General features: G+C 36.8%; 1 protein-coding gene across 4 annotated transcripts in view; it reads right to left on the bottom strand.

Annotated features, from left to right (window-relative positions):
* Nucleotides 1-16,738, bottom strand: part of PLEKHG1 (pleckstrin homology and RhoGEF domain containing G1) — a 128,850-nt gene that overhangs the window by 76,045 nt on the left and 36,067 nt on the right. For 2 of the 4 annotated variants that reach the window (XM_027688187.1, XM_027688162.1), the window contains exon 3: nucleotides 14,201-14,269. The exons of the other annotated variants lie outside the window; for them this stretch is intronic. In XM_027688187.1, coding sequence (XP_027543988.1) covers nucleotides 14,201-14,249 — 49 coding nt within the window. In that variant the 5' untranslated portion in view covers nucleotides 14,250-14,269. The remainder of the gene's footprint in view (nucleotides 1-14,200; nucleotides 14,270-16,738) is intronic. 4 annotated transcript variants of the gene reach the window in all.

The following is a 16,738-nucleotide window of genomic DNA, read 5'->3' as shown; positions in this document are numbered from 1 at the left end:
CTGAAACCCCTCCAAATTAAAAATCCAAGCTCTTTTTCAGGCTTTGATTGGTGTTTAGATTTCAGTGGCACGTATACAAAACCACCACAAAGCCCTCCCTTGCATTTGTATTAATATTTGCAATACAACACATACAAAGAAAGAAAAGTAGGCATCTAGTTAACGAAAGAGACCACCCCCTAGCTTTCTCCCAGTCTACTTATGCAACACCACCTCTCAATCAGGAGGTGCTTCTTTGGTGGTGGGGAGGAACGGAGGTCTACAAAAAGCAATCCCAATCCTTCTCTCCTTTCTAACTCCCAGCCAATCAGATTATCAGGGTTTTCAAATACTCTGCCAAGGTACTGAGATCACAGGATAAATTCTAACAGCTACAACAGTGTGATTTAAGAACGAAAGTGACTTTAAGTCATCAGGTTCAGTACTGTTTCCTCTAATTACTGGATCGTTTCCTATCTTTTCAATTATACAGCCGCTAAGATACCTGTGATCGCAGATGATTGCTATATTCAACAGCATCCAAAGTTCAAGGCAACAAAGTGAGCTCAAAGTAGCTTTTATCTTCCTTTCCACTTAACCCTTACAACACCCTGAGCTATTAAATAGTAATGTAAGTTTCTGCTTGTCTGCAAACTGGCAAGGCCAGGGTTCGGGGAGGGAACGCTGTAACAAAACCCTCTGGATTTAAAACTTATATAAAAAGGGCTCTGTTATTTAGTAGTTTAGCATAGTTTTACTCTGCATTCCGTTCAAAACCTTTATAATCACTTTGGACCAGCTCAGAGATGTAAACCAGGGATTGCTCCCTTTTCCCTACCTAGGAGAAAAAAGAATAGAAAAGAAAAAAATGCAAGTAAATTAAAAGGAAGATAAAACAAAAAGCAAACAACCAAACAAACAGAAAACACACACACACCAAACAAAAAAAAAGAAAAGAAAAAGAATGTGCATTAACTTCAAGGTACTGACTGACCTGGATTAGCCTTTATTCCATGTCAACAGAAAAGAATTCCTGACATCTGCATCAATTACAAGCACTGCTGTTCCAAGTGGATTTCTTGTGAGATATGAATAAGGAAAATCAACTTTTGGCTTATTTGGGTCCCTAAGTTCAACACTCTGTAGTCTGATAATGAGACAGTACCTTTCCTACAAAGTCTTTCAAGTTATTTTAGGAACACAGCAATTATTTCACCTAATCAAGTTTTTGCCTGTGCGGTTTAATTTTAAATGCTTGGGAGGCCAGTTTTCTCTTATTTACAAATAATCCTAAGCATCTTAATTAAGTGGGAATAGGGAAGCAATGCCTACTTCTAGACAAGATGATGTGCAGGATCTGAATACAGTCAAGCTCTAACTCTTACATTTCAAAAAGAACCCAAAAATTGTAAAGACTGCAAAATAAGGCATGAGAAACATGCTGTAAGAAACCCTACATTATACCAACAGGCAAAAGAAGCTCAATCTGTTCAATTTACACAGTCACTAAGTACCTGTCTGAGGGTGACAACCATTTCTTCAAACAAAAGTTTAATAGTGGGAGCTAAACACACAGACATGTCCAGTCTAGAAACAGGACTGAACTGATGGCATAATTAGGGATAAAAATCTCTTTTTCAGAGTTGATCCTACAATATAAATTCTTGCTTTAAAAACTAAACCTCTTTCTAAACAGTGTGATATATCAGAAGCAAAACCTTTGCAATTCAGGTATTCAGCTTCCAAAGACCACATTATGCAGGGGATGGGCTCGCACACCTACTGCAGTTACTTCCAGGCTTTAGAAACTTCTAGACACCTCTCCAACAGGTGCAGATTTAGTATTTATTCCTTCCATTAGGAAATTCACATATTTTCCTCAGCTAAAACAGAACTCATTTGAAAACAAAAATGTCCACTTTTCTTCATGCACAAATCCAATAGGTAACACTTTTATTGACAAGCAGAATTACTGCTGTGGAAACTGAAATCAGCTTTGGACTTCGAAGAAAGACCAATTAACATATACAATCAAACCCATATAGTTTTGGTTAGTTTTATAGTTTTAAATTTTAGCTTTATACAAGGGACACAAGTATCAAAGGTATTCAAATAATGCAATTCAGATACAGAAAGTCTTATATGTAATGATTTTGCAGTTCTTCATAAACTCAAAGTTAAGATAATGAAGGTCATCTCTGCAGGGACAGACTGTAAATTAAAGCCAGATTAATCACTTTGAAGCGAAAATTTGGAAGATGTTGTTAATTTGAAAAAAGGTGGAAAAAAGTTAGTGACCTACCAAAAGTTACTATACATAGTTGAGTAGAAGGAGCATATATCCTGTAAAACTATGAAGTGTTTGAGAAAAAATATATAGTAGCAGAACTTGATATTTAAGTGGAAAATGTACTTCCAAAAACATATGTCCTGGTAGAAAAACTATATCGGATGTATAAAGTGAAATACCAATTAGTTGTGCTTCTTGACAGATTGTAAAACAAGTATAGGCTGAAATGTTTGAACTGGGATTTTCACATATCTTTACTAAGTAACAAGTCAGCCAAATACAGTACTTGAATGCAGCCAGACTTGAGGACATTTGCCAGAATGTCTAACTTGGCAGAAAAAGATTAAGCAGGATCTAGTCTGGTCAACAGGCAGTATTTTCAGCTCTGCAAGATTTAGGGGTTTTTGGGGTTTTGTTTGTTTGTTTTGTTAGTTTTCGGGAGGGGAGTTTCCCCTATCTTTTTAATACACATTCAATTTTAGAAGAATCATAAAGGCTCAGACATGGAACCAAGAAGCCTCCCTGGATATCAGTGCTTACAAACACATTTGTTGGCTTATGTAAAAGGCAACCTATCTAGTATTTCTTATCTTTAAACTCAAAATAAATTAAAAAAAAGGCACAGAAGTAGTATTTTTCCCTACATACATTATCTTCAGCGTCATTTGTCCTGCCCCCTCAAGCTTCCCTCTCCCTTCCCATGTTCTCTGTATTTTACATTAAAGATTTCCTGGTATGACATTATCAGTGTGGCCTTTCCAGCTCTTTTATTCACATGTAGAGAAGGGTGTGGGTAACTTATAAAAGTAGCTGTAAAGTAAATATGTCTATAAACTCTGACAATTTTATAAAAGGCAGTTATTTGTCTCTATTCAATTGTGACAACAATGCAGTGACATTTTCCCACAAAGATAAGTGCAAATCGGGTTTGGGGTATCATGCACTTACTTCAGTCACAGCAGTAATTTCATGACTTACAAATTTGTGAATTTTAAAAGCTTGAGCACAGATTTTTACTCTTAGCAAGACTTCGATTTCCCTCTCAAGGAAAGGGTCCACAGAAGCCAGCTATTCAGACAGCTCAGCTATCTTCCAAAAATGTGAAAAACTAAATACAGCTCAGGATCCACAAAGAAGTGAAAAATACAAAGAAAAAAATAGAAGAAAACAAAAAATATTTTTTCAGTTAAAAACAGTACTTTCTTAAACACCAAGAGAACCTAAAAAGCTGAGTCAGATCCTCCCCAGCAGGGCTCATGGAAAAAATACAAAACAACAAAGCAATAATCAAAAGCAATCAAGCTGGGGAGAGCACAGGCAGAAAGAATTTACCTGGTATCCAAACAAAGTTTTAACCACTGTCTTTGGGCTGTTCACAAAAAGGAGGGCTCAGCACTTAAAAATGCATGATAATTCTAGTGGTTTGGGCTCATTCTCTCGCACCCTGATTACACACACACAGCCCCAGCTGGGGATGAAGCCAGTTCTGATAAGGTTGTACCATTCCTCCCAGGACAGCTCAGCATAGCACAAAGCACAGGAACATGCTGGGACAGTTGGATTTACACCACAAAACTACTCCAAGAGCATGATCTGATTCATATTAACGTTTCTCCATCTGTCTGAAAGACATGTGGCAAAATGGACTGGAGCTGCTGTATTAATAATGTGGATTTCAGCCAGGCCTGAAGTGATGAGCAAGTTACAGTCTGTGATAAATGCACAGCATCCACATATATATATTATAAAAGTTTAAGTCACAATAAAAGATCACAGAGACATAGCTATATTTAGAATCAGTTGTTCTCAGTGAGAAAGCTAGACTTGACATACAAGTTTCTGGAAGCAGCGTACATAGCAGTTTTCCCAGGAGCATACAGCACTGTGAGTTCCATTGCTGCTTCTCCAAATCAGGTGAAGCTTGTCATATCATCATGAGCCCTTTAGCTTGGGTGCTGGCCAAAGAAGTAGTACTCCCGCTACACTGGCAACCTGGCAGCCTTGAAGTGCAGACAAACTCTATTGTTAGAAAACATTAAGCATAAACATAAGACCTGTTCAAAAGCCATCAGTCCCTGCTACCCTGCTTGTAGTTAGATCTTGCAATAAGAGCTGAAGAACTGTGACAAACACAAGAACTCACGTTCTCAACAACATTCTTTGCCATACGAAACGCAGGCATTATTTTCCTTCAGCATTTCTCCTGTGAAATACTGAAAGTATTTCTGAGCACTTCATCAAACACACAACATCGACAAGAAATGTGCAACTAGTCAAATGATTCTATTTGTAGATCCAAAAATTACCATTTCAAGATGTAACCTAAAACCTCAGTCCTGCAACACAACTCCAGCATAAAGCTCCTTGAACCCACTGATTGCTCTGTAATTACAAGAACCCACCTCCTCCCAGGCTTGTAGCACAGTGCTCTGTTAACACCGAAGTCTCAAGAAGTGGGGGTCCAGGTATATAAAAAGATGCAGGAGTGTTTTTTCTTTCAAGAGGTGGAAACAAGAGGGGATGGCAAACAGCAGAACTAATCCATTACATTTAATAATGAATACAGATTTAAAATAAAATTAGGATATTCTTCAACAATATTTCTGAGGAGAAAAATGAGCAACTAGTTCATGATTCACACTTAAGAAACTCTTCTTTATGTCACATGGAAGGATTTCCTAGCCAGCAGCTGTCAATAGAACAAGTCTTTAAATACTCTGCTTGCTTTAGCAGGTCACAAAACATTCGTGTAGTCAGGCTGAGGAGGGCAACTTTTGGCTCCTTTGATTTCCTATTTGAGTGCCAAATGCTATAACAGACCAGAGCCTCTAGATAATACTGCCTCTTCTTTGAAAATGGAAAGCCTATGATTTTCCAAAACTTTAGACAGTCATTAAATAAAAATAATGTATTTTATTACTACTCAGTTGGGGTTAAAAACAAACAACAAAACAACAAAAAACCCCAAAACACTAAAGATGTGAGACATGAGAGAAAAAAATCCATTTATACATATCATATTTACAGTCTGAAGAAGGCTGTCTCTGTGTCATTTTGAGTGACTACAGTGCTCCCACGGCTGGGATCTAATACTAAGACTCTCCTGGGTAGGGATCAAAATTGGGGTCAAACCTTGAATGACGTCATTTTCTTTCTGGGAGAGTCATAGCAAATCAATCTAAAGGATTTCCTTTTGCCTATGAACTGTATTCATACAGGAAAAAAAGCATTCAAGACAGGACATCCCATCTTTAGAAACACGAACATGACCAGACAGAATGATCTCCTGGACAGATATCAGGCAAAATTCCCTAACAATTAGCCTCATATATAAATTAGCCTCATACATAAATTGATTCTTCAAACATTACTTTCCATTGTGAAAGATATTCCCTTTCATGAGATAAGATTTAACCATGAACATGAAATCTTTATACAGTACAAATATATAAATTGATAACCACCCTTCTTAACAAACAGACATTGAGAGGAAGCATGTGGTTTGTAACTATCTCGACAGAAACTAGACATAACAGAACCCAAATAATTTGGATTGCCTGGCTTTCCTGAACCATGAAAGTACAGATTTGCTAGGACAGAGGTTATAATAAAACTCCTATCATCTTAAACAATTTTTCAGTCCTTTCATCACTTGAAGGACAGACTACATTGTGTGCATACGGGAAAAAATTTTTTACTGCACCTGGAAGTTGTGTCCCCTTTTCATTATTCTACAAAATATACATTGCGGAAACCACTGCCAAGACGTGTGTAATGGAATTAATATTAAGACCTACTTCACAAAACCCACAACCAAGAACAGCTTTTTTTTTTAAGTATTTGGTAACTTTTACTGCCTTGAACTGCATAGTTGGGTTTACAGCATGTTCTGACCAAAGAGATAACCAGAACCTAATGTGGCTTTAATTTAAAGAACAAAAGTCTCCTGCACGCTAAATCCGACCTCTCCAAGGCTCTTTTGCCTGCACCACTAATGGACACAACCTCCCATTTGTCCTTCCCTTCCCCTCCTGCCCCCTCAGCTTGCTGACTCTTCAAGAAGCTGACTTCAGGAGTTTGACATATTGCTCCAAAACATGTAAAAAGTTTCTATTAATTTTTTATCACTCATAAAACATCAAAGCTATCTCCCCATCTGGTTTATCAGCAAGCAGGATTTTGCCCCTTTTTTAAGGCTAAATAAAACTACAGGGAGTCAATTAAAAAAGCAAAACCTAACAACTAAGCTTTCCTCTATATTTATTAATCTCTCAAATTTAAATTTAGGATATATCGAGGCCTCTCAAACCACTTCTGATGTCCGTGGCATAGTTTTAAATTACTGCTAGACATATAATTGGGTAACTAAACAACAAAAAATGGTCACACTAACATGTATAGTTAGTTACATGCTAACTATATAGCACCTATCAAAGTTCTTCAGAATCAAGTGGTAAATAACAGGGAGGTATCTAAGCTGCTGCAACTCAAAGGGTGAAATGACTTTGTATCTTTATTTTTACTACTTTGGATCTCTTGGTTTTAAGGATGTGGTCAGCCCAAGATGAAAGAATGTAACCTTGACAATCTCATTTATCTTTAGAGTTGCAGCTCACTTTAACTGGTAGCATGTAATCCATTTTTGCCTCTTATCCTTCGATGTCCTTAAAGTTGCTTTGGAAAAAATATGGCTGGGTAGAAGATGAAATCAATGAATCTGAAAACAGACTTAATAGGGGAAATTTCAAAAGGGAGGAAAAACACAGTTGTTGGGATGAAAGCTGATTTACTCTAAGAAACTTCTGACTTTACAGTACTCCAATGTATTTTACACCCTATTAGTGCAAGTAAAATCCAGTATTAACACTGACAGAAAGATTAACTGTTACTATTGCTCATTTTCTGTATATTAACACTGTGCAGTTGCAGCAAACTGCATTGTGTTTCCATACAGCAACATGGAATATATGATAGCAAAAAAAACCACCTCAAAACAACAACAAAAAACCTACCTCCCAAACCCATGATTAAACTGGCAAAGGATATTACTTTAAATCATCATTTCTACCATGATTTTCATTATAACTGTGTCTTTTTAGGCTGTTCTAAGTATTGCGAAACAGCAATTTAACACATAGTAGTTGCTTTACGAACAATAACTGTTCTGGTTGATGGTAGTGTCTTCCCATATATCGCGAGAGAAGCAATGGTTATCATTCCCAACCTAGAAAGAGCAGATGCAAAGCACACTGCTAACATCTGTAATCACAAAATAGTACTTTTATCTTTTCCCTCCAGGCCACGCACAACTAAGACTGCAGTATTACAAAGTGTAGCCTCTGGTTGGGGCCTTCTCCAAGAATTATTATGGTACTCAAATTATTTTTAAACAGAGAATTTTTAAATAGAGAATTTAAATATGCAACTGCTTTTTTAGGATCAGCAGCACATTTCTGAGATGGTAATCAAGACAGATGCTAAGCATGACACAAAACCAAACAATTTATGAAAAAAAAATTTATGAAGGAGTATTCAATCAATCATTTTCTTTCAAGTATTTTATATACACAGCTAAGATTAAAATAATTCATAAATTCAATAATTAAACACTGTTTATCATTCCTCATGGACACCAGCCGCAAAGGGAAATGCTCCCTTTTCCAATGCCACCAAAGAGCACTAAGGGTGAGCCATCATTGGAAGAAGGCTCTTCCAATGCAGGAGCAGGGGAGGAGAGAGGGGCCTGGGTGCTCCCTGCCTTTTCCACGCAGATTGCATTGCTGGGGCCCCTTTGCATCCGCCCTCTGCCTCCACAGCCAATTTTGAGCAATGCAAACAGACCACTAAAATTTATGTTCCAATCAGAAAGGCAGACACTGGGAACACATTTATGGCATTGCTGTGTTTTACTTTCTGACTCTGTGGAGCAATTTGGGGGTGGGGATGTTTCTTATGTTCATATGATAAAGTTGAGAATCATATAGCTAAAAATTCCACTGGCGATATTTAACTTGGGATAAACAAGCTATGGATAAGCAAGCTCAGGCTGATGCTCAAATTACAGTTTTCAGCTTAAATGTAAATAATTTTTTAAAAAGCTTACAGAGATGGCCATCTTCAACTAGTTTTAAACAGCATACAACTGAGAGGAATTTTTACACTAGAATACACAGCAAATCAGTATACCACTTCTTTATCTTCTTTAACAAAGAAACTTTGCTCCTCCAGGAATGTTTGAATTGTTTTAGATTTCTCTCATTTTGGAGCATCAATTTAGAAAAAAATTAAGGGCTTTAAAGAAACTAGCTGGTTTTTATCAAGATACATCACATTTGATTACTTCATGCAAGCCACATTTAGTCTCCTTATTTTTCACTACTCATAATTAGTTTTTTAATATGTACACATTATTTATAAAACATGATACACATAATTTTATATCATGTACAATTTATTGATACAAAAGTAAAAAATGCATCAAACTCAAGTGGTACACTTCTTAATTGCTTGAGAACTAAGAATTAGTTACCATTGAAACAAAACGCTAAAGTAATTCTTTAAAAATGGAATCACCAATATAATAAAAAACCCTTCATAGTTTTCCAAACCTCAAGTTTAAGCAGTTCAGGCCACATAAGCTCTATATAACTCCCTAATGACTGAAACACTGATCTTTGGCAGGATACCAGCCAGCCAGGACACCAGGGCAAGTGCTTGGCATTTGAAGAACAGGTTATTCTACTTGTTAATAGCCCAACCTTTATAATCAGTGACTTAACCACCATTACATTACAGCAACTGCATCTTCACTTCTGAGGAGGAGCAAGCTTTATTGTACTCAAAAATTTCAGAGTGTCCAGAACAATCTATCTCTCACCGCCCTTCACTGCCCTAGATCAAGAGAGCCACCACCTCCTTCTCCTCTTCATTGAGCTGAGGAATTTTAGAAGCCCATCCAGTTTACTGCCTGTTGGCAACTGAAAAAGAAAGTGGGACCCAACCAGCATGGCTCAGTGACTAAGAAAATTCACCAAAACGCTTTCAGGAAAATAGTCAGTTAACGCAATGTTGTGGTTAAATGCATCATGCACTATCAGAGAATATGAGCTGTGCTGCACAGTACAGGGGCTGCAAACAGTCTGGTTGCAGCAAAGCAAGTTCCTTTGGCTGTTGCTAGTACTCAACTTCAGTGAACTGGAGCTAGCCCAAATTTCAAGAGAGTTACAACAAGAGTCATTATGTATTATGACAAGAGTCTACAATCAGTTTTTCAAAGAAAGATGTGCCACCCTCTCACAGTGTACAGAGGGAGGCCAACAATTTAGTGAGGACTCAGAATATCCAGTTTCATCACCCTTCCACTTTGCATTTCTCCCATTTCCAATCAATTCCAAATCTGCTTTGGCTTCACCACCTCCTTTTATAAACACTAGGGTTAAGAATTTCAGATATTGTCTTTATACAGACGCTTCCTCCTTCATCAAGATATGATTTTGGGGGGATTAAAAGCTGCTGGAAAATGAGGCTATGAATAGTAGCTAAAGAATAAGAACCTGGCACAGGAAGATTATATTACTGAGGACAGTGAGAATATAACATGTACTATTTTTTCCCCAGCATTCTTTTAGCTTCCAACCATTTTCAGCTAAAGTTATTTCCTTGGTTCACAGTGGCTCATTCATTTGAAACTATCTTCTCTAGTTTCCCCTTCAACTCAAGTGATTTTTTTACATTCACAATATCCTTTGGCAGGGAAGTCTACAACACCCACCATTTTCTGAATAAATGGCCAAGACCTTTTATGTTCCATCTCACCCATCTGGTGTCAGCACACAGATGTTTTTATGTCCATCTCAGCCCAGTGATGTACCATTAAGCCTAAGACTGCACTATTATCATAGCTGTCTATGACTTCACATGCACATAAGATCTGAAAAAGCTTTAGATAAGATGCTTCATTTTCTCATTTACTTGTGTTTCTTTAAAAAGGGCATAGTAATAAAGCGTAACAACTTTCTCCATAAACATGACACACTGAAAGCCCACACAACACTGGGCAAGAGGCAGCACACAGCATTTACTAACCTAAATGATCATACCCTTGTGTTCCTGCCATGAAAGGATCAGCCTTAGAAAAAGTTGGAGGTAGAAATACTCATGCTATTTTCTTCATGGCATTTGAAGTGTGTGATCCATTGGGCTGTGCTTGCATGTTTTTCCTGTGCAGTGTTACGTATTACAGCAGAAATAGCACGCAAACGTAAGTAAGAGGAGTTACAAAATGGAATTACTCTTATCAGAAACAGTAACAGAAACAGCTGGTAGGCTCCCACTAGTGCCATCAGTACACAATGCAAGGAAAACCACAACTTGTTACTATAGGATATTTTACAATGACATAAGCTTGTTGTCCACAGGGATTTGTCAGTGGCTGTTTATAAAGTCCAGGTGTAACATTTGTTTCCTTCAGGATGCAAGTGTGAACTACGAAGTCAGTAGAGAGGATCCAGCTGTGGGAAGTCATGGCTCTTGCTTAATGAAAAAGGGTGGTGTGGGAAGAGGGAAAGGAAGAAGAATTTGTGGGAGTTTAACTTCCTCACATCTTCTTCAACTATGTCTACTTTTAAGGCACAGAAAAACAGGCAGTCAAGTTAACTGGAGAAACTTATTAAAGGTTCCGACATCCATATATCTTTTCTTAGTGTTTTGCACAAAGCTACTGCTAAGGTAGCACTCGACTGATATCCCAAAAACTTTGAGTCTGGGAGTCTTACAAATGGATACTAAGGCAGACCTCATCTGGTTCCTTTGAAGCAAGCTTAGCTATGTTATGAACAGCTGTTTGTAGGTATCATGACAAAAAAATCAGCTATCCACCAGATGAAACACTTGTGTTTCATGAAAAATATTCGGCATCATCAAAATTTTGGTAAGCTATAAAAATTTTGTTTTAATCCAATAAGATAGATAATATATGATGAAAAAAAAAAAATCTGTGATCACTCCCCTGAATTTTTGCAAATGAGTAATTGGCCAGCTCCAGATACCATCATGACCAGCCACTGTGAACCACAGCAGCCTCTCTGTTAAGTGAGAGGAGGAATTTGTGCAGTGGGTGGGGTACTCCTGTCACAGCCTAATTTCCAACAGTTAACTATACTAGAAGTTTAAGAGTAGTTTTTCAGCAAACACAAGCAGAACAAATGCTAATTCCTTTGCAAGCTAAAACAGAAATACACTCAGTCCACTTCCTGGTATTGACATAGTACATTGTTCTAAATGTATCCATTGTAAATGGAATATAATAGCTTTGCTGAAGGAAAACAGTTAAGAAATAGTTATACATGGATCATGGTAAGAGTTTTCTTGTTTTGTTTGTCTGCCACTCCTTGATAGCTACACAAGCTTCTTGAAAAATATTTTTCCCTGTATGATATGCACGCACTTCCATCTTTTCAACAACAGAATCTCCAGATCCTGGGTTTTTTTCTCCTGATAACATAAAGCAAGCAGTGACATTTATAAATATAACTGTTGACTCTATAAGGTTTGACAGAAGCGGTAATAGAAAAGCAAATAGTCTGCCCACCCACTGGGGACCCTCCAGGCAAGGACTAAGTTACAGTAACTTAATTACAGGAAACTCCTTTCTCAATTGTCTGCTTCTGTGTGCTTCATGGCTTAACTGGAGTATATGGAGCAGTGGGTCAGTGGGTGAGGGGCAGGGAGGGGCACTGATAGGTTAAAGAAACACTGACTTTTTAAAAGTTTCCAGATAATCAGTTACTTGCTGACACTTTGCTCAACCCAACTTGACTCTGATAAACATACAAGGTTAATTGTTAGAAATTTGTAACAACAAATATACCTTTTTCTTTTCTTTTAACCAATGATTGCAAGAATATTTATTTGGAAAAAAAACGGGTAGTAACAAGAAGATAAGATGCCTGGAAATAATTACAAAAGTCCACAAACAGTTATGTATGTAAGGAGCAGTGATATTTTAAACATGAGAAATTAAACACCCACTTCTCAATTCTGACTCAGTCATACTATGGAAACATTTCTACATATTAGTTAGCTGTATACATGCTAAGTAAATAGAGATATATATGATCAAAGACTAACTATAGAAGTTTATCTTTTAAGTCTGTGCTAGAGCAGCCACTGGCATATATGTCTTACAATTTTTTTCAGTAAATGTTATCATAACAGCTTTGAAAGTATTTATGACAACAAAACAGCAAAAACTCTCAAAGTTTTAACTTCCAGCATCAATGATTTAGTATCATTAGAAGACACTAGTATGTTTTATGTATAGTAGAGCATTTTCATCAAGACATAAGAATAGGTTTTTCAGTGAAGATTCATTTTTATTCATTATTTTACTTTTTTTAACATCTAAATATTAGTTTCAAAAGAGCAATTAAAAACAAAGCATCCACGTTAAACCAAGTTTTGTTTTACTAAACACAGCATTTGTTAAAGCACACCAAATCACAGAGAATATTCTGAGTTGGAAGGGACTCACAAAGATTATAGAGTCCAACTTATAAGTGAATGGCCTGTACGGGGATCGAGTCCACGACCTTGGCATTACTGGCACCATGCTCTAACCAACTGAGCAACCATATATTATGCAAGTTGCTGGAGCTCTTATGAGCTCTTATCATGAGCTCTTATCATAACAGAATACAATGATAACTGTAATTTGAAAATGAAGACTCGGAATAATCTCATCATTATAGTTAGCTATATTTTATTGTAGGCTTTTGTTCTAACCAGATTCATCACAGTGCTTCTAGCATATGTATTTATTTATAAGTGGGACACACAACATGAGAATCAGAGAGAGTTTAGTCTTTGAAGACTAGCTGTAATTGCTTCTCCTCTTGTGTTGAGAATTCTCCTAGTAACATGTGCTAAGCTTTACAGTAAATTTAAAAAAAAACTTCTGCAGTTAAGCATAACTTAATGTCCTTTACGGGAGGAGAAATGCCTTTTTTTGCTGTTATTGATGCACTTCTTGAAGTTATTATTGGAGTATGCTCTTCCATGCCTTTCAAATGTCAAAATGGAAGTTTAAAGGCCACAAAAATATTTAAAATTAAATTTTGAGATGTCTTTCTTGAGGGATAGAATAGACCAGCCTCAGCTGTAAGCTTTAGTCTAACTAAAACACACATTTGAATTAATACAGCCCTTGTGTGAGGAAGCAATGATCTAGAAAGCAAAGGTATACAAGAGTTACTATAAGTTTTGACACAATACTGTCAGAAACACCTCACAACCTTCACACTAAATAGTAAATTTCTACAAAATGTATTAATGACACATCCAGCAGTGATTTTGAGAAAGGACTCAAATTGTAGCAGGGTTACAATTGTTTTTAAAGAATAAATTTTCCCTGACACCAAGTAGCAAACATTCAGATGTGGGAATTTAAAGTTAATGGACTTTGAGAAGAAAAAGTGATTGGACTGAGCATTTCACCACTGATTTTAGTGAAAATCATGCATTGTCAATTCCTCCTCATATCAATCATCCCACATCTTAAATGTTAGCTTGGGTTCTGTGAGACTCAAGTATTCTATATGAAAAACTGGCCTCAGTCAACAAGATCTCTTTATCAAAATGGGACAAAACATCTTCTTCAGTGCTAAAATCCTATCAGTCCACTGGCTCTCCCCCCTTAATATATATTTTAGTAATATCATGGATGTGGGCTAGAGAGGGGTGGAGAGATTAAAATAATAAAAAATAAGTGAAAATTTCCTGCTATTTAGATAAACATGCACTTATAATACTAATTGAGCTCTCCCTTAAATTTAAGGCCAGTAAGGGAAATTCACTTTCTGACTTGAAAAATTCTTCACAAAATCACAATGCTTCTTTTTTTCAATAGTCAAAAAATAGAAGAAAACTACTAACCTTCACTTCTGGGCACAGGCTCTGTACCACCTGGTGTTTTATCTGGCATCTCTTCAGACACAGTAAAACCTAATGGACACAAAGCAAAGAAAGCATTCTCCATCAAAGCCAGTATGTTCCATGGCCCTTGTGAAGCATGAATTTTCATATTTCAGCATTTCTGTATTCGTATGTAAGAAGTGTAAAGAGGTAAAACTCACTAAGGATTAACTGCAATACCATTCAGTAGACTCTCACCTGAATGTACTGCCAGGCAGGAGGCACAAAAGGACCCTAATTACATCTGCAGAACTTCTGTCTTTGATTTTGTATGTTTTTTTCCCCCTCAGTTAATTTCTAGTGAGAGGTCTGTGAACTGGGATGGAAGAGCTGCTTACATTCACACTGCTGAAGTTAACAATAGAGTGACCATGTGAAAGAGTCACATCAGCCTGCATTAAACATAAAATCCTATTAACTTAAGGCTTTACTACATTGTAGAGCAGCAACGTTTCCTCCATCACAGCAACGGGCAGAGAAGAAAAGGCTTCTCAGGAAGGCAGTGAGCCTGCCTCCTCTTGCAGCAATATTATGTGCCTACCCTCTGTGGTGCTGGCTGATGGTCAATGTGTGGCTACCACGTACTGACTAAGATTTTGTATCCTCCTTTTTAGCACCTTTGAATATTCTCCCATCACCGGTAGACTGACATTCAATTTTACATAAAAAAAGCCTCAAATCAGATAGAATGCATCAGGAAAAGACAAATCAGAAAGAGGAGGATTCTCTGCCTGAAGGAGACTGTGTGCCAAGTGGGGCAGAGACTTCCCCTTAGCTGACAATGCACATAGCTCAGTGCTGTGTACAGCACTATTCAGAGTACACAGCACTGGAAGTATCAGCAGTACACCCTTAATTCCTAATGAAATAATTCAATCATCAATGCTGAGGCAAAGAGCAGATTTGGCACGCAGATTTCAGACAACCAGCAGATCCAGAGTTATGGGAGACCTCCCTGGATCATCCTGCAGCAGAACTGAGACTAAACTCCAATAAATGGCCTTCTTTTCCCCTCTCTTAAATTATTTTGCTTTCAAATTCATATGGCTTGTTTTGAATCCTATCACCACACATAAAATGAAAATGTTTCTGCCCTAGCATCCAATAAAAGACTTGGGTTTACATTAAAACCAAACCATACAAAATACCTAGGATTTCTTAAGCAATTTAAGTCACAAAATTGTATTTCAGGTGTGTTATCCGGGGCTGGTATATTTGTCATATTTAACTCAATATACGTAAAATACTTAGAAACTTCTATCTGACATGTAAAGCTACAATCCACTAGCACATCTTGGGGTAGAAATTAATTCCTATTTAGCTGATGGAAACTCTACTACATATGATTTTCTAGATCAGCCAGTTCATCCCTACACAAGATAAAATTCCACCAAGTCTTACTTAGGAATTACTTTGTCCTTAACATACATGTTTTATCCACACAGCAGTACACACAATTAAGATAGAGAAGATGTTTGGCTGGTTCATGAACTCCCTAAAATTAATAATGATAATGCTTATCCACCTGAAGGTCTGAGTTTATGAGTTCAAAAACCACAGCTGGACAGTGTCACAAACTGAACAAACAAGTGTGCCCGCAACAGAGGTTTTAAACAATTATAAACACATAGTAGTCCCCAAAGTCCTTTATAAATCTTGTGTAAAAGAGAACTCACTGTCCAGAAGACAACTAAAAAATAAATTTGTTCTTCAAATAGATTACTCAAACTTAATTATCTATGCTTATCATCACTAAACAGTTGGTTAGAATAAATACATCAACTAATTCTAAAACTTGGCAAGCTCCTGTCTAAGCCTTTGCATTCAGTGATGCACCACATATTATCTTGAACATTGCACGAGTTTATATATAAAATTCCAGGTATCCACTGCTTTCCTAGGAGAGTTAAGAGAAACTAGTTAATCACACAATGCATTTGAACCAAAAAATTATATCAATAAATACTATATTTACTTTCTATGATTAATTTCAAAATCCAAGAAAATGTTTTCATAAATTTTACATTTTAAATAAATCTTTTAATATCATTTATTCAGGGAACTTTATGTTTAAAATGGAAAAACATGGATATCCACATATTTGTTTTCAGGTTTTGATTGGTTTGAATTGTGTAGAATGGAAATAAATATGTAAGTAAATTTCACCATGAAAATGTTCAAGGAGTTACTCATTGATGAGACAATGACAAAAAACCAGTCGTCTCAGAAATAATTTGGAGCTTCTTTACTGACATTTTTAGAGGTACTAATATAAGCAAGAAAAAAAAAGACTTTTTTCTTGCCTCTTCTACCCTGATTTTTATTTATGTTAAGTCCAATTTTTCCTTGTCTAAAGTAGGCCAACATTTTCCACTTGACTTTCTAAGGAAACGACAGCCTTGATTTAGTGTTATCAAAACTCAGTACCAAGAAAGCATTATTACTACAAGTAAGACACACCCTAAAGGTCAATGGAGTTTCTGTCTTCATCCCTCTCTA

Source organism: Neopelma chrysocephalum, unplaced genomic scaffold (genome assembly GCF_003984885.1).
Source record: "Neopelma chrysocephalum unplaced genomic scaffold, ASM398488v2 Primary Assembly neopelma1_23, whole genome shotgun sequence".
In the NCBI taxonomy this organism is placed as follows: Eukaryota; Metazoa; Chordata; class Aves; order Passeriformes; family Pipridae; genus Neopelma; species Neopelma chrysocephalum.
The sequence above is the reverse complement of the archived record's forward strand: the minus strand, read 5'-3'. Positions and strand labels throughout refer to the sequence as shown.